The sequence below is a fragment of the Leptodactylus fuscus genome, chromosome 2, assembly GCF_031893055.1.
Source record: "Leptodactylus fuscus isolate aLepFus1 chromosome 2, aLepFus1.hap2, whole genome shotgun sequence".
Classification (NCBI taxonomy): Eukaryota; Metazoa; Chordata; class Amphibia; order Anura; family Leptodactylidae; genus Leptodactylus; species Leptodactylus fuscus.
The window spans coordinates 30,754,985-30,781,034 of NC_134266.1; the positions used below are offsets into that span (position 1 = coordinate 30,754,985).

The following is a 26,050-nucleotide window of genomic DNA, read 5'->3' on the forward strand; positions in this document are numbered from 1 at the left end:
GCACCCTAAGGAGCGATCTGTGGACACGTGACATTGCCGTGTAACCTTGGCCTTAATGTATTTCCCGGTAATGTCATTTCCTCAGATAATATTGATAAAATAAGAAAAAATATATCTAAACAAGGAAAAAAAACCCATGTACATAACCTTCTACAGCTGACAGAAGAGAAGCAAATTGAAAACATCCTTAGTCTTTAGGGCCTCAGTCCTTGAGGGGTTAAAGAGAGTATAATAACAGAGATGTAGTGTCTGATAACTATTATAATGTAGCCAGGGGACTTCAAGGGCTGGTCCAGTCAGACAGCAGAGGCTGACCTCACCCCTCAGGGACATGCCCTGACACTAGATATGGTGTATATATGTATCAGCCCTACATGTGGGACAGGTATATATGTAATTAGTACAGTGCCAGCAGACGGGGCTGGCAGAGCAGCAGTGTAAACAATCACTACCCATTAATAAAGCCGACCACTCGCCCCGCCCACTCATACTTTATGACAGGCCATACTAAAGCCTATTACTGACAACGAGCCGGCTCAGCCAATCAGCACAGGCCCCCTGCTACGTCATCTCTTCCGGAGACAAGAGTGTTGACGGATATAGATGCCATCCAATCAGCGCCGAGTACAGATGACTAATCCCGCCTATTTGGATTGATTGACGTTCTATCCGTTCAATAACACGGCAGCGTGGGCGGAGCAGGAAGAGGAGGGGGCGGTTGCCCGGCGGTAGCAGTACGCGCAGGTCGGGGACAGCAGCATGGCGGAAGACGAGAGTGATCAGGAATCGGAGAGGCTGGTGGAGGAGCTGGAAGCCATAGCCGAGGAGGAACTGAAGGGGCTAGGAGCGGCGGAGCTTATAGAGAGGGAATACTGCCGCCGCTTCTGTGAGGTGAGGGGGCGCGGAGTGAGGGGAGGAGGTGGGCAGTGTGTGGCCTCCTATACCGGCAACTATAGCACAGTATACAGCTCTTGTCTACGTCACTGCTGGGGTGTAACTGACAGTCCTGTACTCGCTGTTATACCCGCCACTAACCTGAGTGCCCTGTAACCTGTATGTAATATAAGCCCCTAACCTGAGTGCCCTGTACTCTGTATGTAATATAAGCCCCTTACCGGAGTGCCCTATACTCTGTATGTAATATCAGCCCCTAACCTGAGTGCCCTGTACCCTGTATGTAATATAAGCCCCTACCTGAGTGCCCTGTACTCTGTATGTAATATAAGCCCCTTACCTGAGCGCCCTGTACTCTGTATGTAATATAAGCCCCTTACCTGAGCGCCCTGTACTCTGTATGTAATATAAGCCCCTTACCTGAGCGCCCTGTACTCTGTATGTAATATAAGCCCCTTACCGGAGTGCCCTATACTCTGTATGTAATATCAGCCCCTAACCTGGGTCCTGTACTCTGTATATAATATAAGCCCTTAACCTGAGCGCCCTGTACTCTGTATGTAATATAAGCCCCTTACCTGAGTGCCCTGTACTCTGTATGTAATATAAGCCCCTTCCCTGAGTGCCCTGTACTCTGTATGTAAGATCAGCCCCTAACCTGGGTCCTGTACTCTGTATGTAATATAAGCCCCTAACCTGGGTCCTGTACTCTGTATGTAATATAAGCCCCTTACCTGAGTGCCCTGTACTCTGTATGTAATATAAGCCCCTTACCTGAGTCCTGTACTCTGTATATAATATAAGCCCCTTACCTGAGCGCCCTGTACTCTGTATGTAATATAAGCCCTTTCCCTGAGCGCCCTGTACTCTGTATGTAATATAAGCCCCTTCCCTGAGTGCCCTGTACCCTGTATGTAATATAAGCCCCTTACCTGAGTGCCCTGTACTCTGTATGTAATATAAGCCCCTTCCCTGAGTGCCCTGTACTCTGTATGTAATATAAGCCCCTTACCGGAGTGCCCTATACTCTGTATGTAATATCAGCCCCTAACCTGGATCCTGTACTCTGTATATAATATAAGCCCTTAACCTGAGCGCCCTGTACTCTGTATGTAATATAAGCCCCTTACCTGAGCGCCCTGTACTCTGTATGTAATATAAGCCCCTTACCTGAGTGCCCTGTACTCTGTATGTAAGATCAGCCCCTAACCTGGGTCCTGTACTCTGTATATAATATAAGCCCTTAACCTGTGCGCCCTGTACTCTGTATGTAATATCAGCCCCTAACCTGGGTCCTGTACTCTGTATATAATATAAGCCCTTAACCTGTGCGCCCTGTACTGTATGTAATATAAGCCCCTAACCTGAGTGCCCTGTACTCTGTATGTAATATAAGCCCCTTTCCTGAGTGCCCTGTACTCTGTATGTAATATAAGCCCCTTCCCTGAGTGCCCTGTACTCTGTATGTAATATAAGCCCCTTACCTGAGTGCCCTGTACGCTGTATGTACTATAAGCCCTTATCCTGAGTTCCCTGTACTCTGCATGTAATATCAGCCCCTAACCTGGGTCCTGTACTCTGTATATAATATAAGCCCTTAACCTGTGCGCCCTGTACTTTATGTAATATAAGCCCCTTACCTGAGTGCCCTGTACTCTGTATGTAATATAAGCCCCTTACCTGAGTGCCCTGTACCCTGTATGTAATATAAGCCCCTAACCTGAGTGCCCTGTACTCTGTATGTAATATAAGCCCCTTCCCTGAGTGCCCTGTACTCTGTATGTAATATAAGCCCCTTACCTGAGTGCCCTGTACGCTGTATGTACTATAAGCCCTTATCCTGAGTGCCCTGTACTCTGCATGTAATATAAGCCCCTTACCTGAGTGCCCTGTACTCTGCATGTAATATAAGCCCCTTACCTGAGTGCCCTGTACTCTGTATGTAATAGCAGCAATGTACCTGTGTGCCCTGTACTCTGTATGTAATATAAGCCCCTTACCTGAGTGCCCTGTACTCTGTATGTAATATAAGCCCCTTACCTGAGTGCCCTGTATGTAATATAAGCCCCTAACCTGAGTGCCCTGTACTCTGTATGTAATATAAGCCCCTTACCTGAGCGCCCTGTACTCTGTATGTAATATAAGCCCCTTACCTGAGTGTCCTGTACTCTGTATGTAATATAAGCCCCTTACCTGAGTGCCCTGTACTCTGTATGTAATATAAGCCCCTTACCTGAGTGCCCTGTACTCTGTATGTAATATAAGCCCCTTCCCTGAGTGCCCTGTACTCTGTATGTAAGATCAGCCCCTAACCTGGGTCCTGTACTCTGTATATAATATAAGCCCTTAACCTGTGCGCCCTGTACTCTGTATGTAATATCAGCCCCTAACCTGGGTCCTGTACTCTGTATATAATATAAGCCCTTAACCTGTGCGCCCTGTACTGTATGTAATATAAGCCCCTAACCTGAGTGCCCTGTACTCTGTATGTAATATAAGCCCCTTCCCTGAGTGCCCTGTACTCTGTATGTAATATAAGCCCCTTTCCTGAGTGCCCTGTACTCTGTATGTAATATAAGCCCCTTCCCTGAGTGCCCTGTACTCTGTATGTAATATAAGCCCCTTACCTGAGTGCCCTGTACGCTGTATGTACTATAAGCCCTTATCCTGAGTTCCCTGTACTCTGCATGTAATATCAGCCCCTAACCTGGGTCCTGTACTCTGTATATAATATAAGCCCTTAACCTGTGCGCCCTGTACTGTATGTAATATAAGCCCCTTACCTGAGTGCCCTGTACTCTGTATGTAATATAAGCCCCTTACCTGAGTGCCCTGTACCCTGTATGTAATATAAGCCCCTAACCTGAGTGCCCTGTACTCTGTATGTAATATAAGCCCCTTCCCTGAGTGCCCTGTACTCTGTATGTAATATAAGCCCCTTACCTGAGTGCCCTGTACGCTGTATGTACTATAAGCCCTTATCCTGAGTGCCCTGTACTCTGCATGTAATATAAGTCCCTTACCTGAGTGCCCTGTACTCTGTATGTAATAGCAGCAATGTACCTGTGTGCCCTGTACTCTGTATGTAATATAAGCCCCTTACCTGAGTGCCCTGTACTCTGTATGTAATATAAGCCCCTTACCTGAGTGCCCTGTACCCTGTATGTAATATAAGCCCCTAACCTGAGTGCCCTGTACTCTGTATGTAATATAAGCCCCTTCCCTGAGTGCCCTGTACTCTGTATGTAATATAAGCCCCTTCCCTGAGTGCCCTGTACGCTGTATGTACTATAAGCCCTTATCCTGAGTGCCCTGTACTCTGCATGTAATATAAGCCCCTTACCTGAGTGCCCTGTACTCTGTATGTAATAGCAGCAATGTACCTGTGTGCCCTGTACTCTGTATGTAATATAAGCCCCTTACCTGAGTGCCCTGTACTCTGTATGTAATATAAGCCCCTTCCCTGAGTGCCCTGTACTCTGTATGTAAGATCAGCCCCTAACCTGGGTCCTGTACTCTGTATATAATATAAGCCCTTAACCTGTGCGCCCTGTACTCTGTATGTAATATAAGCCCCTTACCTGAGTGCCCTGTACTCTATGTAATATAAGCCCCTTCCCTGAGTGCCCTGTACTCTGTATGTAATAGCAGCAATGTACCTGTGTGCCCTGTACTCTGTATGTAATATAAGCCCCTTACCTGAGTGCCCTGTACTCTGTATGTAATATAAGCCCCTTACCTGAGTGCCCTGTACCCTGTATGTAATATAAGCCCCTAACCTGAGTGCCCTGTACCCTGCATGTAATATAAGCCCCTAACCTGAGTGCCCTGTACTCTGTATGTAATATAAGCCCCTTCCCTGAGTGCCCTGTACTCTGTATGTAATATAAGCCCCTTCCCTGAGTGCCCTGTACTCTGTATGTAATATAAGCCCCTTCCCTGAGTGCCCTGTACGCTGTATGTACTATAAGCCCTTATCCTGAGTGCCCTGTACTCTGCATGTAATATAAGCCCCTTACCTGAGTGCCCTGTACTCTGTATGTAATAGCAGCAATGTACCTGTGTGCCCTGTACTCTATGTAATATAAGCCCCTTCCCTGAGTGCCCTGTACTCTGTATGTAATATAAGCCCCTTACCTGAGTGGCCTGTACTCTGTATGTACTATAAGCCCTTATCCTGAGTGCCCTGTACTCTGTATGTAATATAAGCCCCTTACCTGAGTGCCCTGTACTCTGTATGTAATATAAGCCCCTTACCTGAGTGCCCTGTACTCTGTATGTAATATAAGCCCCTTACCTGAGTGCCCTGTACTCTGTATATAATATAAGCCCCTTACCTGAGTGCCCTGTACTCTGTATGTAATAGCAGCAATGTACCTGAGTGCCCTGTACTCTGTATGTAATATAAGCCCCTTACCTGAGTGCCCTGTACTCTGTATGTAATATCAGCCCCTTACCTGAGCGCCCTGTACTCTGCTGATATTACATACAATGTACCCGCGCGCCCTGTACTCTGCATGCCATATCAGCAACTTACCCGCTCTTCCTGGTAATCTTTTTTTTTTCCCCTACCCTTTTTCCTTGCTGAGGGGTCATGTGACACACCATGTGACCGCAGGCGGCTTCTTTCAGCTCCTCTGTGTATCAGTGCTGTGACATGTAGGGGGCGCTCTCCTGTGATTCTGACGGACTGATAACTCTTTTTACCCTTCCTCCTAGAATCCTCGTCTCAGTAATAACTCGCCATCATATACTTTGTACAAATGAGATTTTTAAAATCCATTCAAAGGATGAAGGAGCCCTTAAAGGGGATTTACACTTATTGCTGCCCATTGGGCCCTCACTGATCATGAGAGCGACGGCCCCGAGCTCTGGTCATGTAAGACAAGTAGAGCTGCTGCTGGGCGCATCCAATTTCCCAGGTTGCCCCACTTAGAGGGATCCCCGGTCCTGGTAGTGATCAGATCTCCCTTATTCACGTTGTATTGGGCTGGTGCACACAAGTCGCCATGATGTATTTCTTGCTTACCTTGGCAGGATTGTGCTGCGCACTGCAGCTTTGGGGGTGAATGGAGCACCAGCATGTTCATGGTGTTCTACATTCCCTTCCTGAATTGGTGAATTCTCATCACATGACCTTCTTCTGACTCCTCCTTGTGCGGCTCTACAAGTGTTCAGCAGTTTTTATTGCCTTCTTCTTAACCCTTCCCAGCATGCCGTATATATGTGTATAATCTATGTGTATACAGCTATAGGATCGCCCTTTCCCTATGTGATACAGCAGGAGTGGCTTCTATAGCAAACCGAAAACATTGTTGCAGTAATTCTTCTATAGTTCAGTTCATGCCAATGTCCTCCCACCCCTGGGTGTCTCCAGCTCTCCATGGTCACATGGTCTCCTGGGTGTCTCCAGCTCTCCATGGTCACATGGTCTCCTGGGTGTCTCCAGCTCTCCATGGTCACAGTATAAAGGATCCTCTGTCGTCCGCTCCCTTCTATCCCACTAACATATAGGCAGTAGTTAAAGGGCATGTCCATTGTATCACCTATCCTCAAGATAAGGCAACAGATGAGATGGGTCCATCACCCAGGACACTTACCTGTCTGCTGAAGGGTCCTCAGTGCTCGTACAAGCGCCATGACCGATTCATTGTTTACATTGCACGCCGCCTAGTGGCCATGTGATATCATTACAGCCTCGTCAGTGAGAAGGTTATAATGACCCTGTATGGCCTCATGTGATCTCAGTACTGACTCAGTGTTCACATGGGCCCCTCATGGGTTTTGGGGGTCGGATCTCCATTGATCATATAGATGACCTATCCTATGGAGCAGCAAAGCAGATGAGTTGGACAATCCCTTTAAAGGGAGTCTGCCATCAGAGCCCAGCCCTGCCTTTAGGTTGGTGTCACCAGCTGGTTTCCCCTTAGGCGCACTTCACATTTGCACTTGGACCGTTCCGTCCCCTGTAGCAGTTTATAACCAGTTGCAGAAGTTTAGGATAACTTTGCTATCTCTGTAGCTCTGCGTTAGGGCTGTGTACATGAAACGATAGATTATTAATCCTGGCTCTATGTAGAGTTGTTATCCGAGGAGTTAGAGAAGGTGTTTTTCATGTTATCGCCTTGTGCTCAGGGGCGAACCTGCCCCTTTCGCCGCCCGAGGCGAACTACAGAAAGTCGCGCCCCCCCGCCGGAGGAGGGGGTGGTGCGGATGGGGCGTGGCAAAGTACAGGGGGCGGGGCTTAGCGCCGTTCGCCGGCAGAGAGCAGGCACGGAGACGACCTGCTCTCTGCCTGAGCGTGAGAGGAGGCTGCTGGAGCAGCGCTGCTCCAGTGGCTTCCCCAATCCACCGCTCGGTGCTAAGCCACCAGGACAGCTAGTCCTGGACTGGCTTGGGTAATCAAAAATGCCGCCCTCCCTGAGGCCCTGGCATAGCGCCGCCTGAAGCAGTCGCTTCAGGTCGCCTCATTGGAGATGCGGCACTGCTTGTGCTCAGGGTGGATTATCAGTATTTTGGGTCTGACCCCCTAACCCAAGACCGATTGCCTAATCCAGCCACATCCTGGGGCCGCACATGAGCAGTGGACACGGCTGTAGCTCGGCACCTATTACTGGAGTATTATCTGAGAGAGACTTCCAGGATGTGGCCGGATCGGTGGGGGGTCCTGGTGTTGGTTCCCCACCAATTGGTTACTGCTGACCGTAAAAGAAAACCCTTCAATCGGGCAACACGGTGGCTCAGTGGTTAGCAGTGAGGCCTTGCAGCGCTGGAGTCCTGGGTTCGAATCCTGCCAGGAACAACATATGCAATGAGTTTTTGTTCTCCCCATGTTTGTGGATTTCCTTCCATTCTACAAAGACATACTGATAGGGAAAATGTATATTGGGATCCCTATATGGGGCTTGTAATCTACATTTAAAAAAAAAAAAAAAAGAAAAAAAACCCTTCAAAAATAGAATTTAGGGCTAGTTCACACGGGGGCAAAGAGGCTGATTTTGGCAGCGGATTTCGCCCATTCACTTTACAGGAGGGGAAAACAGCCTGGCTCTTTTTTTTTTTTTTAAGTTGTTTTTACAAAAAAAAACTCCAAAAAAAATAGCTTCCTAAGTAGGAAGCTTTTTTTCCTCCGGTGCCAAAATAAGCCACACGTTATTTACTTCCCTTACATTGCTTTAGGGCATTGCAGACCAGTCAGCTGATCGTGGCGGACTGATGACATCTGAACTCTGGACCCCAATGTCCCCGCTGAGACCATCTTAGGCCTGTCGTGTTTTTCAGACTGAGCACTAAGCCAGGGCCAGGAGCTGCTTTGCAGTAATCTGTGATGCTCGGAGTTCCCGTGAACGTGTTCTCAGTACAAGAGCGTGAAGGCTCACAGAGGCCGGGACCCCCTAGCATCATGTGACGGCGATACGGGGGGTCCTGGCTCTGTGCCCGCTCTGCTCTCCATCTCACACTAAACCTGCCCTTATGATGTAGTGACAGGCATGTTGGTTTCGATGGTCTGTCACTTGTATGTATGTGAACATCATATGTATACATAAAAATTTGGTGGTGGATTCCGCCCCCAGATTAGATTAGATTAGATTATCTCCAGATTCTGACTCCTGTTGTTTTCAATGGGAGACAGAAAAAAAATATCAGGGCGCTGAAAATATCAACCCCTGCCCAATCTTGCTGTGAGTGTCCTGTCCCGAGACTCCCCAATGATAAGACCTGTTCATTCATCTTGGCCTCATCAGAGGCAGTAATCTGTGACGGAACGCTGATGTTCCGCAATCGCCAGCCGCCAGAAAATGAAGAGGATTTCCTCATCTTTTTCTGCCGTGTGAGCTGCTAAGGGTACGTTCACACAGAGTTTTTCTGCCAGCAGACTTTTGAGGCAAAGTCAGTCTCCCATTCACTTCTATGGGAGTCAGTAGCAGATTTTTTTTTTTTTTTGTTACCTTTGTTTTTCAGCTACAGCAGGGGTCGGCAACCTTCGGCTCTCCAGCTGTTGTAAAACTACAACTCCCAGCATGCATACTTGTCCTGCTGTTCTTGGACCTCCCATGGAAGTGAATGGGGCATGCTGGGAGTTGTAGTTTCACAGCAGCTGAAGCTTCTGCGTATTCTGCTTTGCAAACTTCATAGAAATGAAAGTGACCGTGTGATGTACTCGCCTCTCCCATTATTATGTAGGTGACTGTAGATACAAAGTGTATTTTTTATAGTTTGAAGCATATTTATAATTTTATCATATCAACGGGGGAATAAATAGCAGCAAGAATTATAATTTTTTTTTCCCCATTTTTCTTTTCAGATTTGTCGTGTCTCCTTGAGCTGTTGTTAGTTTACGTTTTCTTCTTTGTATCTTCAGGTTGTTGAAGAATATACCGCACGCTGGCAAGTCCCCCTGCCGCAGCTCCAAGTCCTCCAGACTGCCCTCTGCTGCTTCACCTCCGCCAGCGTGTCATTCTCATCCGAATGTGAACATGTACAGTATGTTCTGAGCAGACTCGCTTTGTAAGTACTTATTTAATCTTACATTTTAGAAATGTTCTTGGCACAGATTTTGGAGTCGGAGGTCGCCGCTATTTTGCTGCGTTGCTGGGACAAGTACATGACCCCTTAAAGGGGTTTTCTAGGCTACATAATTAACCGGATCTGGACTGCCCATGGACTATATTAGTTCGGGTGTTACACTGGTAAACCTGTAATGATAATGGGATTCTACCATTAAAACACTTTTTTTTTCTGGTTGACACGTAGGAATAGCCTTAAGAAAGGCTATTCTTCTCCTACCCTTAGATGTCTTCTCCGCGCCGCTGTTTATGCAAATGAGTTCTCTCGCAGCACTGGGGGCAGGCCCCAGTGCTCAAACAGCACTGGGGGCGTCCCCAATGCTGCAAAAGAGCTCTCCAGCGCCGCCTCCATCTTATTCAGGAACGTCCTCTTCACGCGTCTTCTTCCGGCGCAGGCGGTCAAACTTGTAGGCCTCGGGCAGAGCCGACTGCGCATGCCCATGGCCACAAGAAAAATGGCTACTTGCACAGTAAGTAAGCGGCCATTTTCTTGTGGCCTGTGGGCATACGAACAATCTCTCTCAGCACCCCCTGCCTCCCTGCATTGTTAGGGGGCCCCTCCACTTGTGCACCGACTTGTTCAATGATTGTACCTAGAGAGCAGTGATGCGGTGGATGGATCTCCTCTGGCACACAGCCTGTGCGTATCCATTTTCCTTCCAGCTGTGCTATAGACTAGGGGTCAATATTCTGGGAGTAAAATGGAAGAGAAGATCCCGTCTGCTGCACCCCTGCACTGTAAGTGTAATCTGGTTATACAGTGTTACAGAGGGAGCGGGGGGGCTATTACCTGTGGAGCGGTGCTATAAGTGCACTATTACAGTAATAGAGCTCCCTCTTCTCACTCACACTCCACATACCCCCTCCCACAGTTACTTATGTATGGGGCTTCAGCCTCATAGTTGCCCTCTATGGACTATAAATGTAACTACACATAACTGACATTGCTACATTATTACAGCCACAGAAATGCTCAAAGGCCCATAAGGCTGAATCAGATCTCGGCAAGAACGTTTGACAGCCCTGCCCTAGCGGATACAACAGCATTCCATTAGTAACATCACTTGGTGTCCGTGGCATTCTGCGGCTCTTTTCAGATTTTTTATTTATTTTTTTACATTTTGGTCTTCATACACATTTGTTGTATTTCAGGAGTCTCTTTGAGTTGCTGCTGTTTTTTGGGAAAGATGAATTTTATGAGGCTCCTTTGAAAGACATCCTAGGCTCAGTCCAGGTAAGGATTGTTATTTGCAGTAGGTGGTCTTTGGTGATGGGCAGCTTGGGGCTGGGCCGCTAGTCTCAGAATAACCAGAAATGTCCGCTCAGTTAATGGCTGTGGCTCAGTGGTTATCCCTTGGAGCGCACCGCAATTTTGTACATAGTATCAGGTAAGCATTAGAGATGAGCGAGTACTGTTCGGATCAGCCGATCCGAACAGCATGCTCGCATAGAAATGAATGGACGTAGCCGGCAAGCGGGGGGTTAAGCGGCCGGCCGCCGTCAAAGTGGAAGTACCAGGTGCATCCATTCATTTCTATGGAGCGTGCTGTTCGGATCGGCTGATCCGAACAGTACTCACTCATCTCTAGTAAGCATAATACTTAGTATAAAAGTTACAGTAATACTCGATGAATGACGTTATACAGTGCACACGAACAGGTTCTATTAACCGTTATGTAGAAGTTCTAGGTTCGAATACAACCAAAGGCAACATCTGCAAGGAGCTTCTGTGTTCTCTCCTTCTTTGTGTAGGTTGTGCGACAACAGCACAGTGTGGCGAGGGAACGGTTTTTCGTCAGTAGACGCTAAATGCCTGTATATTAGGGCAGCCATGTGTACTTTTCTGTATACAGTATTTACTATGAGCACAGCACTCTGTATACTGTGTATGGTGCTGTCCTGACGAATAATGTAATAACCTAATCAACATGAACACAATCCTTAGTATCGGGGGTTGAACTTCAACTATTCAGAACGGCATTATATATAATGTAATATAATGTCTGATACATATAAACTATACTTTGGGGCCCCCACATAAATGAATACAAAATTATATGATTTATAACTTTTTTTTATTTTTCAGGAATGCCACGACCTCCTAATCCGATATGACAACACAGACTTACGGCTAGTCACATGTGTTATTAAAGATGGAGGCCCTTGGGAAGATCCAGTATTACAAGCTATTCTTAAGGGAAAGTCTGAACCACAAGATATTGGTGAGTTTTATACTTTATGAATTGGCTATCGGGGAAAATTGGTAACAACAAAGTGTGTGTATGAGATTCCCATTCCCAGACATTCTGTGACCTGATCTTTCCACCCATCTATAATCTGCCTGCAGTAATTTCTTTCTTCTTCTTTCCCAGTGGACAAATACTTGAGGTCGGAGAACCAGCTGTTCTTTGAGTTTCGGGTGCGGTACCTCATTGCCTGTGAACGTATTTCTGAAGCAGTGGCTCTAATAACAACCTGCCTAAGTCACCCCGAAGTCAGTAAAAATCTGTATTATCATCAGGCCTACTTTACATGTCTGCATATGACCCGACTGACGGACAGGCTGCTTCCTGAGGTTTGTGCTTTATGTATTAGAGGACCTTTCATATCCTCGGGCAAACACGGTTTTATATACCGCTAGAAAGCTGACAGTGCACTGAATTCCACGCAGTCGGCTTTCCCGTTATGTGCCCCTGGGCAAGAGATATCGGTGCCGTTACCAATATCTCTCCACTGTCAGAAGGGCATTTCTAACAGTCTAGCTGGGCTGTGAGGAACGCCACTACTGACAGTACTGTCCATAGCCCTGTATTGTCTGAGGGGGCGTTTCTTACCACCCGGCTGTGAGGAACACCTTCCCCTGACTGTACTCATCCATGAACTAGTACTGGGGGAGCGTTGTTCTCAGCTTAGCGTCATGGCTGCGCAGTAAGGAACACTCCCTCTGACAGTACAACACTATGGACAGTACTTTCAAGAGTGGGTGGTGGTGGGTAGAGATGAGCGAACACTGTTCGGATCAGCCGTTCCGAACAGCACGCTCCCATAGAAATGAATGGAAGCACCTGGCCCGGCGACCGGCCGCCGGCAAAGTGTATGTGCCAGGGGCTTCCATTCATTTCTATGGGAGCGTGCTGTTCGGAACGGCTGGTCATCTCTAGTGGTGAGTAATATCAAGACATAGTGTTACGTCTGAGTGATGTCAGGAACCACTGAGGACTGTGATTGGGCTTCAGCGGTCATGTGGCGTCATGACGCAGAAACACAAGAGTATATTAATGGCGGTTCCGATTCAGACAATTGGATCCGAACGAAACTGTTGGATGAATCTCACGAGGTTCGACCAACACATACTCTAAAAGGATTCTAGTTTTTGAAAGGGACTCTGCCTAAATCGCCATTTAGTATTAAGGTAAAATGCCCTATTAATTGCATTTTTGGTTCAGGTAATATTCGCCCAATCCTAGCCATGGTTGAAAACTCGTATACAGAGATATTGAATCCATTAGAAAGAAATGGTGTAATATCAATGCAAGCGTAATACTTCAGCAATACCCAGAAATGCCACAAGGGGTGCCACAGAGAGCTAGTCAGTCTTAGGGAGCATTCACACAGAGTAAAGTGGCGCGTAAACGCTCCAAATTACACTCCATTTTACTCTGTGTGAATGCACCCTAAGGGAGCATTCACACAGAGTAAAGTGGCACGCTATTTGGCGCGTTTGCGCCGCGTGTTTGACGGTGCGTGTTTGCGGTCGCGTTTACGCCGCGCAAAGCGGCGTAAATGTGGCGTTAACGCGACCGCAAACACGCACCGTCAAACACGCGGCGCAAACGCGCCAAATAGCGCGCCACTTTACTCTGTGTGAATGCTCCCTTAGGGTGCATTCACACAGAGTAAAATGGAGTGTAATTTGGAGCGTTTACGTAAACGCTCCAAATTACACTCCATTTTACTCCGTGTGAATGCACCCTTAGACGGATTCTTTTTTTTTTTTGCTAAAACGTTGTTAATGTGTCAGAAAATGAGGAGCGTCTGTCAGTAATGCAAGCCATGTGGAAAATCTCAGCAACAGTAGAGAAAAGGTGACGAGGGGGGAGTAATAAGGTATAGCCAAGAAAAAATTAGCTTAGGGGCTTATACAAGGATAAGAAATGGCACTACACATGTTCACAGGTTGTGTCTGGCATTACAGCTCCTTTTAAAATGACTACAGTTGAACTTCAATCCCACACACCCCATATTGGTGCTGTGTCTGTGTGAGAAAAGATTTTCATATCCTTCTAGGAAAGAAAAAGTATCCGATAAGAACAGTATCTGATCTGTGATAATGCCGTGATCCTGGCAGACCTCAGTACTGAAGGTTTTGCTGTATTAATCTATATAGTAGCACGTTTGTTACAGATATACAGTATTATCCATATAATGTCCTTTTATATAATCTGTAGAGACTGATATTGTGCCTGTTTTTATATGTTGCATGTTTCTGATCTGTTTGTTCTCTCTTACAGCATGTACTAAGAATAGATTGCAGTGACGGAGTTAAAATTATCTGCGATATTGAGAAAGAAGGTAAAACCGCGCTGGCACTACAACTGAGCGAAGCTTTTCTTATCACACAGCTGCAAACTGGAAAAATGTATTGTATTTGGTAAGTGTCCAAAGAGCCTCCTCTCTCCATCCGCTTCTCCCACTAAACATTTCCATATGTGCGCAGGTGTGTACGGATATTGGGTTTTCGGGCTTTGGCTCCATGCATGTGAACATGTGCTCTGTCAGTGTGCTAGCCATGTTAACAGCACACTTAGCCATTATTTTTTAATAGGCCTATACACATGTCCATGTATTAACGGGGGTTTTTGCCATCTCTGCAGTGTCTGCATTTCCCTTCCTGTATTTCTCTCCCTGCTGCTGAACAGGACACACAACTCTTCTGCAGGTCAGATAATATGTAGGTTCTTGTACAGAATGGACTCAGTGTTATCTGTGTGTTTACATAGAGAGATAACAGACCAGGCTTGATCAGCAAACTGCAATTACCTGAAGCCAGCAAGAGCAGTGAGTGAGTGACCTCACTTGTCCTATAGGTCCATGGTTATAGCAACGCTGTGTAAACAAAGGGAGGAATAAATTCACATAGCAGGCAAACAAAGCAGAATTTCTAAAGTAATACATTTAGGAAAATGCTTCAATCAATTTATATATATCGCAGCATCTCTTCCTTTATCATATAATCCTATATATCACAGAGCTCAGCTTCTCTATCATATAAAGCTATATATCGCTGAGCTCAGCTTCTCTCCTCTAACATATCCTGATTTCTGCAGTCACTTGACAGATTCCCTTTAAGCGGTTTATGACAGACGCTTCATTGTGTGATCTCTCATCTTCTCAATAAGTGAAGGCTTATGTTACAGGGAGACATAAAAGCAAAAATGAATCCCCATAATTTTCTCAATGTCTTTGATCTTCCTTTTCCCAGTACTGCTTTTCCTACCAGAAACTGCACAAGTTTTTTTAAAGTCAAGACGAGAAAAGAAAAACATATAAAACACACACACGTAAAAAAAAAACAATCATTGTAAGTCTGACCCAAAGTGAACCTTAAAAAAAGGTTTACAGAGTTCATACATATCACGTATTGTAAGCATATATGTGCAGTGCAGGTACGTATATAGTGCTAGGTTTGTAACGGGGTGAGGGGGGGATGCTCTGTTGATAATAGCGCTATAATGGAGGTATTATTGATAGACCACATCGAGTATATATCTACTGGTATAGTTCATTCCTGTCTTCTGTTTGCAGGGAGTTGATCTTTATTTGGAGTAAACTTCAGTTGAAACTGAACCCCTCCAAGCAGGAATTTGTGGAGCAATGCTACAACATGCTGAGGATTGCTGCAAATGTGAAGGTCATATTCCCCTTCATGAAAACCATCAGAACAGAGGTAAATGTGTTTTGCGCTTTAAAGGGGTATTCCCATAACTCTTGTTCTGCAGCCTGAAGGCTCTGTACTCTCTTCACTTCCTGGATTTCTCGCACATTGGTGGGCGGGTTTCACTTACTCTGCTATGGTCCACAGTATGACGCTGATGTGGAAACTGATGTAGCAGAGCTGGATTTGAGTCAGAGATGTCACTTGGCAGCTATGTCACTCGGGGAATGAGCAGATAAGCTCAGCACGGGGCGTGGTTATAGAAACGCAGTGTAAACAATTAAGTGAATAAATTAAGATAGCGGCCAAACAAAGCAGTTTCGATAAAGCAATGTATTTAGGAAAAGTCTTAAATCCACATAAACTAGCAGTATAGATAGGATTCTTGTGATTGGACAAGCTCTTTAAACTGTGGCAGCTGGAGGAGGGGGGTGGGGGACACATTAAAATGGGGGCAACTAGACGCAGACATGTCCCCCTCCAGTTGCCACAGTTTAATGTCACCCTCCGTCTGCCCTCCCATTTTAATGTCCTCTCCTCGATCTGTCCTCAGTTTGTTCCCCCACACACACACACACACACCTGTTCCCATTTTAATGCCCACCTTCATCTGCCTTCAGTTTAACTGCCCCCAGTCCCCCTTCTTGCTCACACATACTGTCTCTTTTCTTCTCCTCCTTACTTTCCATCAGTGTCCATTCCCGGTAGCTTGCTCTGTGTAACACTGCACTGTCCTGTTGTACTCAGAATAGCTCCATCCACTAAAGAGTCTGACAAACATGGCCATGTCGCCACTAGGATTTAGCATCTACCTTTACCCTACGCTAGCCGGTCAGAGATAGAGAGCCAGATGTGGCCTGCGAGCCGTACAATGCCCAGCTATGTGTAGTAATAAGAAATGACACAGGGACAAAGCATTGAACACATGAAGAAAGAGTGTGCACCTCGCTTGCCGTGGAAAGTCCTGACTCCAGCTGAAATCTATCAGGAATTAGGAAAATAGTGAAAAATAACATCGTGGTTCAACTGATGGCCTATAAAAAGGGGTCACCTTACAGGACCCATCTCATGATGGGTAATCCCAGAAAGTTGTCTCCAGACCTTCAGAACCTTCTAGTTACAGAACTTAGTGATGGCTTTGGTTACAGAAGAGATGTCTAAACTACTGAAGCTAATTCTGACTTTCTCCTTTCAGATTGGTGAAGGTGCCGTGCAGCTTTCGGTGGAGCTTTGTGGCTGTGCACTGCAGCTGGATCTACAAGATGACCCCGAAACCAAATCTTTTATTTATAAAACTATAGCTTATCTCTTACCGACTGACCTGGAGATTTGCAGGGTCTGTGCACTGTCAGTCTTCTTCCTGGAGCGGACCATAGAATCGTACAAGGTTGTCGAGAGGCTTTATCGATACTCCGACGAGGATTACAACGAATTCACCAGCTATGTGGAGAATCGGGTGCGCTTTGAACTGCTTCCAATATTAAAACGGGGATTGTTATTTGATCCGGAATTTTGGAATTTTTCTATGATCCAAACAAACTGTATGGCTCTGCTGGGAGATGAAGCTGCGCAGGTTGTGTCCAACTCCGATGCACTGGATAACGTTGCGGAACCGCAAAGTTTGCCCTCGGACACCTCGGTGACGCAGTTACACAATGGCGAGTTGAAGCACAAGGAGAGCAGCGGCAGGCTAAGGGTCCCATCAGAACCCAAGAAAAACCATATAGTGCTCCCTCCCTCTAAGATGGATACGAATACACCCAGGCATCAATGTACTTTGTGTAATAGAGAATTTTTGGGAGGTCACATACTCAGACACGCACAGACCCATCATAAAAAAGGCTGGTTTACATGTGTTCTGTGTGCCCGGAAGTTCAGGAATAAAGTGACCATGCTTAGGCATCTAAAACACCACCTAAAGAAAATGCAAAGGCATCGAGAGAGAAATTCTCCCGACGCGTTTTCGGATACAAATGAGGTGAATTCTTCAGACGATTCATCTTCAGAGACTGGTAATTCTAACCAGGGCCCCCCAGACAACGAGAGCACCCCTCCTGGTGAAAATCACTCGGCCGACCATAACGGAGCAAACTTAAATTATTCCACAGCCACGCAGACTTCTTTCTCCACGGACGTAAGCAATTCAGACGACACGGCTGCCTTAGGCGAAATGCAAGACGTAGAAGACGACGATGATGACGATGGTGGAGATACGAGTCAGTACATTAAACTAAACGGCTCTTTGTTTTGTAGAGAAGACCCGGTGGTAAATCGGCAGGTTAGTTATCATTGCCCCGCACAGGGCTGCCAGCGGGTTTTCCAGAAGGTAAGGGCTTTGAACAAGCACGCCCGGAAGGCGCACCCGTCTGACGTAAAGGTACAGCAGCACATCATGGCGTGGAACAAAGGCAAGTGTCGCTTCTGCCAGAGGAAGTTTGTGAATTGCCAGCATTTCATCGACCATCTAAAGTTGCACGCCTATCCCAATGTCTACTTCTGCCAGCAGTTAAATTGCAATATGAGGTTCAAGTTTGCGAGTCAACTGGCCGAACATCAGCAAATCCACGAGACCCTTCAGGTTCAGTGCGGTTTTGCAAACTGTCCCGAAATTTTCGATCAAATTTCTTCCCTTCACGAGCACGAAGCTCAGCACTATGAACAAAATCCATTAGACAATAACACTTCTTTACCGGATGTGGAATCCGTAGAAGATGAATATGTCCCACAAGAGGACGACAGAAACTTAGACCCTCAACAAGATGAGTCTCCACCGGTTATCAAAAAAATAAAGCCTGCCAGGGAAGAGGAGACTCTAGACCTGCCCATTCCCATTTGGAAGTCTCGAAAGGATATAGCAGAACCAAAGACCTATAAACAGACTGAGAAAAAAATGAACGGTGAAGTATTCTTACCTGAGCCAGATCCGATTCCTGAGGCCGCCCAGGCTGCTTGTGAGGAGCAAAATCTTAATGGACATACTGCTCAGGAGCCAAGTGTTGTGGTAGAAACCTCAGCGGCGGTAGAGGACAATACAGAGACTGATGCAAACCATCCCCCTAGCTCTGAACCTGCACCAGAGACCCCGCCAATAAGCACTGCACCTGTAAATGCACAGAGTCTCGCTAAACCGTACGTGACCGCACCCTCCACCACGTACGGTGCGGTGGGAGGGCGGCCGTTTAGTCGACCATTGCCGCCCAGTTACCTAGCCGAACAGTACATTAGTATGCCAAAACGCAGGAAAAATGAGCAGGAACACACTTCTGAGAACTATACCATGTCTAAAGCTCCAGTGGAGAAATGGAGGTGTGGGAAGTGCCTAACCAATTACTGTAGCTCCGAAGCACTGGAGCAGCACCTAGCACAAAAGAAGTGTCAGCTGTATTTCGGGTTTGACTCAGATGATGAAAGTAAGTAAGATGGCGCCATGAGAAATGTACAACTAATGTAAGTGTACGTTAATATGGTGGTTGCAGTTCTGAGTGCCCTGTGTGTCACTTGTCTGGCATTCGTGTGTCAGTGTGGGTTTCTTTTGGGTGCTCAGTCCATATATAAATGGGTTATTGGATTAATTGCAAAATTGATGATTGATTCCCTGGTGGGGACAAAGAAAACCTTTTTGAGCCAACCCCTTTTTTAAGACTACCTGTTATATCCTCTGACATGCGGCATTATATACCGCTAGAAAGCTCTGTGATCTCTGGCATTGGGGTGCATACTGGCAAAGCTTTCTAGATGTATATAAGGCCTGGTTCACATCTGCGTTGGTATTCCGTCCGGGAGAGTCCGCATGAGGATTCCCCCCCTTCCCGAACAGAATACCAAACGCACTGGCAAGCGCTGTGCAGTAAAAGCACACAGACCTCATAGACTATAATGGGGTCCGTGTGCTTGCCGCCAGATCTCCACACAGAACATGCAGACATACTTTCCTGTCTGCATGATTTGTGCGGAGATCTTGCAGCAAGCACACGGACCCCATTATAGTCTATGGGGTCCGTGTGCTTTTACTGCACAGCGCCTGCAATTGCATTTGATATTCCGTTTGGAGGATCCTAAAGCGGATGTGAACGAGGGGTAATGCTGCCGATATCGGAGGACATGAGGTGAGTGGTAAATTCTGGAGATCTGTTCAATAAGACAGTATTCACATGATTGTGGAGAGTAACGGTCATGAAAAATGGACAAAAGTCAGGGGTTATGTTTTTGTTTTGTTTTGTTTTTTGTCCATTTTTGACCTTCACCCTTCATGTGAATATATAAATCGCCTTGGACTCTCAGCAATCGTAAGAACTGAATCTGAGTCACTTCTGTGGGACTGATGGATCTCTGTATTTGGTATAGAAAATGGGAACTAACCCACAGGCCTCTCAAAATGAACAAAAATAAATATAACTTAAATAAAATATTATTAAATCTTATTTTAAGAAGCCTGTCACTTAGTCCCTATTTTCTACACAAGATTAGATTGTGCCCTATAGTGAGAGATTCCCTGTATTCTCATCTATACCTCCTGGGATCCTATTTGGGGATCTCTGTATACAGCGAATATAGTCCTGTAGAAATGAATGGAGTGGTTGTCACACATGGTCACTGCCGCATCGTTTACACTGGAGACTCGGACCCGTAGTGATTGTAAATTGATCTGTAAATCTGATAAAAGATCATTGTCCTGGCTGTCATCTTCTATTGTCACATTGAATTTGTAGTATAAAGGTATGGGGACAATTGAATAAATGGAATCAGTGGTTAGGAACCCCAATACAAAACAAGGACAGACAGCCCAAAAAAATATGAATGCAGTGCTTGCAATCCAAAATGAGACAAATAACACTTACATGCCCCTAGTCTTGAAACGGTGAGCGTCGCCCAGGAGTCGCTGATGCAAAGGATGTTATCCCCGTAGAGAACTTGTCCTCAATGGAAAAGTGCAAATGGTGTCTCCCAGCACGAGTACAGACTCCGAAGTTGTTCTTAATAAAACTTAGCTTTTATTATTTTTCAGCATACAGCTGGTTAAAATTACATTAGTGGCGGTGGGGTCGGGAGACCAAAGCCCTCTGACATGTTGTTTGGGTTTTTCTCTTGTACTATACGTTTAGCCCTTTTCAAACGCCACTGTGGGAAGCCACGGGAAGACAATCTTTTACAAGTTACCTCTGCTTGCTTTTCAAAATCATCATCATCAGAAGAACAGCCAAACTTTGGCTAATTTATACTCACTTGAGGATACTCATACCCAAGACAGACCTATAACCAAATGTAGGGTTAATATTTCGAACCCTGATTTTTATCCTTTAGCATCGAGAGCCCCAGCGCTTATGAAATTAGAACAGCAGCGATTGTCCACCAAACATACATATAAGCTCACTGTTAAGGAACGCCATACACTACATGAGCTACACAATGACCCCCAAATAGTTATAAAGATGGCGGACAAGGGAGGTAAAGTCGTCATTCTAAATAAATGTGACTACAAAGAAAGCGTTCTCACTATTCTCAATAACTTTGAGATGTATAGAAAACTGACATCAGATCCGACCCATGTTATTTCTGTCTTTTTACATAAGATCCTGACGGAAGGGGTCAATGAGGGGTTAATATCAGAAAGAGAAATGAAATATCTTTCTGTTCACCATCCTATCGTGCCATTATTTCATGGATTACCAAAGATCCATAAGGGCCTGTCCCCTCCCCCTTTAAGACCTATAATATCTGGAATTGGATCTATTAATGAGCGTATCGGATCATGGATCGATACATTATTACAACCATTGGTAACAAGGACCCCTGGATATATAAAGGATACCAAGGACCTCCTCAGAATATTTGAGAATTTTGAATGGACACCTGAATATGGTTGGTTAACGTGATGTTAAATCATTAGATTCCGCGATTCCGCACAAAGTAGCCATTGAGCCTTTGGTATCCCATTTATACAAGCATTCTAAATATACAGAAGAACTAAATGAATATATTATTATAGTGGTTGATTATTTAATTAAATTTAATTTTGCATTTGATGGGGAGTTTTACATACAAACGTGGGGTCCCTATGGGGGCCAAATTCTCCCCCACCCTGGCTAATCTTATGTCATACTGGGAAGAATTGTTCCAGTAATCCTTTTGTCAATAACATTATATACTACGGACGTTACATTGATGACATCATCATAGTATGGGCGGGAGGTGAAGAAAAAACTAAAACCTTCCACGACTACATTAATGATGATTCCTTTAATTTGCAATTTACATCATCCTATAATGTGGATACCACTCCGTTTTTGGATGTGCTTTTAACAGGGGACAATACACATGGGTATGTAACAATAAAAATGTATCGTAAAGAACAAGCAGGGAACACCATTCTTCATGCGAGTAGTTCGCACCCTGAACACACAATAAAGTCAATACCGGTGCGAGAGCTCACCAGATTAAAAAGAATCTGTTCTTCTGATGATGATTTTGAAAAGCAAGCAGAGGAAACTTGTAAAAGATTGTCTTCCCGTGGCTACCCACAGTGGAGTTTCAAAAGGGCTAAACGCATAGTACAAGAGAAAAACCCAAATAACATATCAGAGGGCTTTGGTCTCCCGACCCCACCGCCACTAATGTAATTTTAACCAGCTGTATGCTAAAAAAATAATAAAAGCTAAGTTTTATTAAGAGCAACTTCGGAGTCTGTACTCGTGCTGGGAGACACCATTTGCAGTTTTCCAGTTAGGAACCCCATATTGTTATGGGTTATGTATGTGTATATATATCGCTACCAGAACCGGTGGGAGGAAAAAACACAGATAACTGCGCTCTCCTTGAGGATCTTCAGTGAACAATGCGGTATGCCAACCCGAACCTCCAATTTGAGCTGGAAACAACAGACCGCTCCTAAGTTCCTGGGATAAGTTGTATGATATAGCAACACAATGGTTGGGTGAGGGTCACAATCAGTCTGGCTGCCCAACTGGAGTCGGTATCGAAACTGGTACATATACACTGGTGACAGTGAGCAAGAAGGAACGTGGAACAGAAAGAAGCTTTATTCGATGAGATAACTCGTTTCAGGCGACAGAGCGCACCCCTTCGTCAGATCTAATCCAAAGATAATAAAACAAAACAGAAGACTCATATTTGTATGTATAAAAACCAAAAGTATATGAGGGATTTCAAGTTGACAACAGGATCCTGAAACCCCCTCTCTCATTACTTAATCATTATCCCAATTATGACATATACATCAATAAATAAATGGATATATACACAAATGATGTATAGTAATAAAAATAATCTGAAAAATGCATTGATAAAGGATCGCATTGACTAGGTTTGTTCGGTGACATTGGAAACAAACTGATTCCCAGTCATCATTGATGGTCCACTACAGCGGTGACTCCCAATCACAAGAGATGGGAGCCAGCACTGATTGCCCGAGGGCTCAGTAAAATGAATGGATACAATCCCGTCTGTGATATTTCTGCCCCCACGGTATGTAATTTGTGGTGACAAACCAACAATCGGGCAGATGTCTGGGTCCATAGTCAGTATACCCCAATGCTTCGCTATGATGGTGCGGACTTCACCTGCTAAACCATCACACGTGGCTACCAAACGAATGACATTGTCCTGGGGATCCCTGGGGATGAGGTTTTTTAGGGACCAACAACTGGCTGCGATTACATTATAATGCATGTTGGAAAGCTCTGCGCAAAACATAATCCGGGTACCCTCTCGCACAAAATCTAGATCGTAGATCCTCGGCTTGTCTCCTGAATTCAGCTGTGGTTGTACAATTCCGTCGGAGCCTTAAGTACTGCCCCTTTGGGATGCCCTTTTTCAGGGACGGGGGTGGTGACTTTCCCAATGCAATAAAGAGTTGGTAGCAGTAGGTTTGCGATAAACCGGTGTGTGTAATTCACCACCCCCTGTCATGGAAATTTCAAGATCAAGAAATGGGAGGGAACCAGATTCAACCTCAAAGGTAAATTAAGAAACCGATAGTTATGGTGTTTAAAGAGGATACGAATTGTTCAAAATCAGGTCTAGACCCCTCCCATATGACCATGATGTCATCTATGTAGCGGGCCCAAACTTGGACCCGCTCCATAGAGTCCAATTCTCCCTCACCAGTACCCAGCGAGTGCTCCCACCAGCCCAGGAACAAGTTGGCGTAAGCCGGGGCACATGGGCGGCCCATTGCGCAGCTGGTGGAAGACTCGCCGGTTACAAACAAAGTGCGGGAGAATTCCAAGAGCTTAAGTACAAATTTACTATGACCGTGGTTGTGAGGGATCGACGAATAAAGTGTCTCAATGTCTATAGACGCTAATAAACAGTTGTTATCCACATGCAAATCCTCCAGCCTCTTAAGGAGGTCCATTGAGTCCCTCACGTATGAAGGAAGGGAGCACAATACTTCACAACACGAGACCGATCCGTCTCGAGGGTGGACAGAGCGGCCAGTTGTTCACGTGTACAATTAAGGCGTGCAGGATGGTTAGAGATATTTTGCAAATCCTGTAACATGAGGTCCATAAATATATCCAGACAAGATACATCTCCAACAGGCGGAGTGGCTGTACTTTTGTTTTTGAGAGTAGTGAAAGGGCCGATCCCGGAGATCTCTGGTGAATCCTCAGACAACCCGTACAATAACCGCACATCGGACAACATGTCTGAAGAGATCCCCATATCGGCACACAATTTGACGTATTTGTGCCACCGCAATTTGCGGATGAACAAGTGAATGTCCTTAGTCCAACAAAAAAAGATTCAATTTATTAGTTGGAACAAACGAAAGCCCCTTTTGAAGGACAGATTCTTCAGCTAAGGTCAGGGGTTTAGAAGATAAATGAATTACCTGTGCTTCCACTATGTTGGGATAACGATTGAGCAATGGGTAAAAAAAAAGTCTATACACTTGTCTTTTTCCAAAATAAATTCCCCTGCCAAGGATCTGGGTTTACATTATAGTCCGTGTATAATGAATGCATTGCATCTGTTATCAAGAATAAAATTTAAAAAAAAAAGCTGCTAAATGGATTTCAAAACCACAATCTGAATGGGTCCTTGCTGGTATATTGGAATATTCTGGAATTTTTTTTTATTTTTTTTTTAAAAACTGCAAACGCAGACTCTTCCAAAAAACTGGGGATAAAAAAAAGTCCTGTACAGTAGACCTTTTACTCCTCGGCTAACCCCGTAGACTATAATGGGGCCCACCAGATTTTGGCCTGAAATAAGCAGAGAGGAAAGGACTTCTCTCTGCAGAGTCCCGCAACGCTGGTGTGAACTGACCCTAACCTAGCACTAGTAAAAATAAGAAAATGTAACCTATAGCAAATGTGTTTTTATAAAATAAAAAAAAATCACAATTCTCATATCTTTTTTTTTATTTTTTTCCATAGGTGCCTGGTGAAAACTTGCACAAGACGACACAAAATCATCTTTTATCTCCCCCTTGGTTGAAATTTGGCCTTAAACAATAGGACTATACCAGCTTTCCCGTTTTTTTTACTCTGATTTCTTGTGGAGTGCTAGACGTGTATATTTCAAGTTGAAGAAAAAAAAATGTTCACTTTCACATTTTAGCAACAAAAAAAAAAAAAAAATGTGCCATGTAATTTTGAAGTGTGTACTGCCTTGAAGATTGAATCGAATAAAATATTTTATATTTATCACTACGGCCTTTGTTACATTTATTCACCCAGACGTGATCGTGCCATCATAGCCTCTTGTAGTCAAGAAATCCATATTTTAATAAATTTACATGTGGGATTGGATAGGTGACCCCTGACTGGAGGATACAGCCGTAACCATATCGGTGATTTCTATATGGGATTTTATAGAGAATCCCTAGTTATGTTTCACTTAAGAGAGTGAACAGATGTCTTTAAAGGGATTCTACCACTAAAACAGTTTTGTGTGCTTTAGACATCGAAATAGCCTTTAGAAAGCCTATTCGTCTCTTACCTTTAGACGTGGTCTCCGCCGCACTGTTACTTAGAAATACCGTTTTTTACCGGTATGCTAATGAGTTCTCCGCAGCAATGAGGGCGGGCCCCAGCGCTCAAACAGCAATGGGGGCGTCCACACTGCTGCCCGAGAACTCTCTCCAGCGACGCCTTCTTCTTCAGCTGCATCCTTCCCTTCTCTGTTGTCTTCCTTCTTCGTCAGCTCTGACGCCTGCGCAGTCTTGCCTTCCGGCCTCGAAAATATGGCTGCCAGTCGGCTCTACTAGTGTCTCGCTGGCAGAGCCGACTGTGCAGGCGTCGCAGATGACGAAGAAGGAAGACGACAGAAAAGGGGAGGATGCAGCTGAAGAAGAAGGCATCGCTGGAGCGGATTCTTGGGCAGCAGTACGGATGCCCCCATCGCCGCTTGAGTACTGGGGCCCGCCCTCATTGCTGCGGAGAACTCATTAGCATACCGGTAATTCTAAGGAATGGCGCGGCGGAGACCACGTCTAAAGGTAAGAGACAAATAGTCTTTCTAAAGGCTATTCCAACATCTAACGCACACAAAACTGTTTTAGTGGTAGAATCCCTTTAATATAGAGCTGGTGAGTGTTTGTTTAAATACAAAAAAAATTGTAAAAAAAAAAATTAAATAAAAACCATATTTACCATGAATCTCCAATAATACAATGCAAAAGAGACTT

General features: G+C 45.2%; 1 protein-coding gene across 1 annotated transcript; it reads left to right on the plus strand.

The window, feature by feature from the left end:
- Positions 1-713: 713 nt before the first annotated feature.
- Positions 714-25,044, plus strand: ZNF654 (zinc finger protein 654). Its single transcript, XM_075263552.1, has 9 exons — positions 714-891; positions 9,257-9,402; positions 10,614-10,695; positions 11,548-11,683; positions 11,834-12,036; positions 13,973-14,112; positions 15,267-15,408; positions 16,592-18,806; positions 24,798-25,044. The coding sequence occupies exons 1-9, from the start codon at positions 760-762 to the stop codon at positions 24,806-24,808; spliced, it is 3,207 nt and encodes a 1,068-aa protein (XP_075119653.1). The 5' UTR covers positions 714-759; the 3' UTR covers positions 24,809-25,044.
- The last annotated feature ends 1,006 nt before the right edge of the window (positions 25,045-26,050 follow it).

What these genes read in the sequence shown, in the direction of transcription:
- ZNF654 (XM_075263552.1), top strand. Translation starts at nt 760, where the DNA reads ATGGCGGAAGACGAGAGTGATCAGGAATCGGAGAGGCTGGTGGAGGAG. An exon ending in ACATCCTAGGCTCAGTCCAG is followed by an intron (nt 10,696 to 11,547) that starts GTAAGGATTGTT and finishes TTTATTTTTCAG; the next exon opens with GAATGCCACGACCTCCTAAT. An exon ending in CGGACAGGCTGCTTCCTGAG is followed by an intron (nt 12,037 to 13,972) that starts GTTTGTGCTTTA and finishes TCTCTCTTACAG; the next exon opens with CATGTACTAAGAATAGATTG.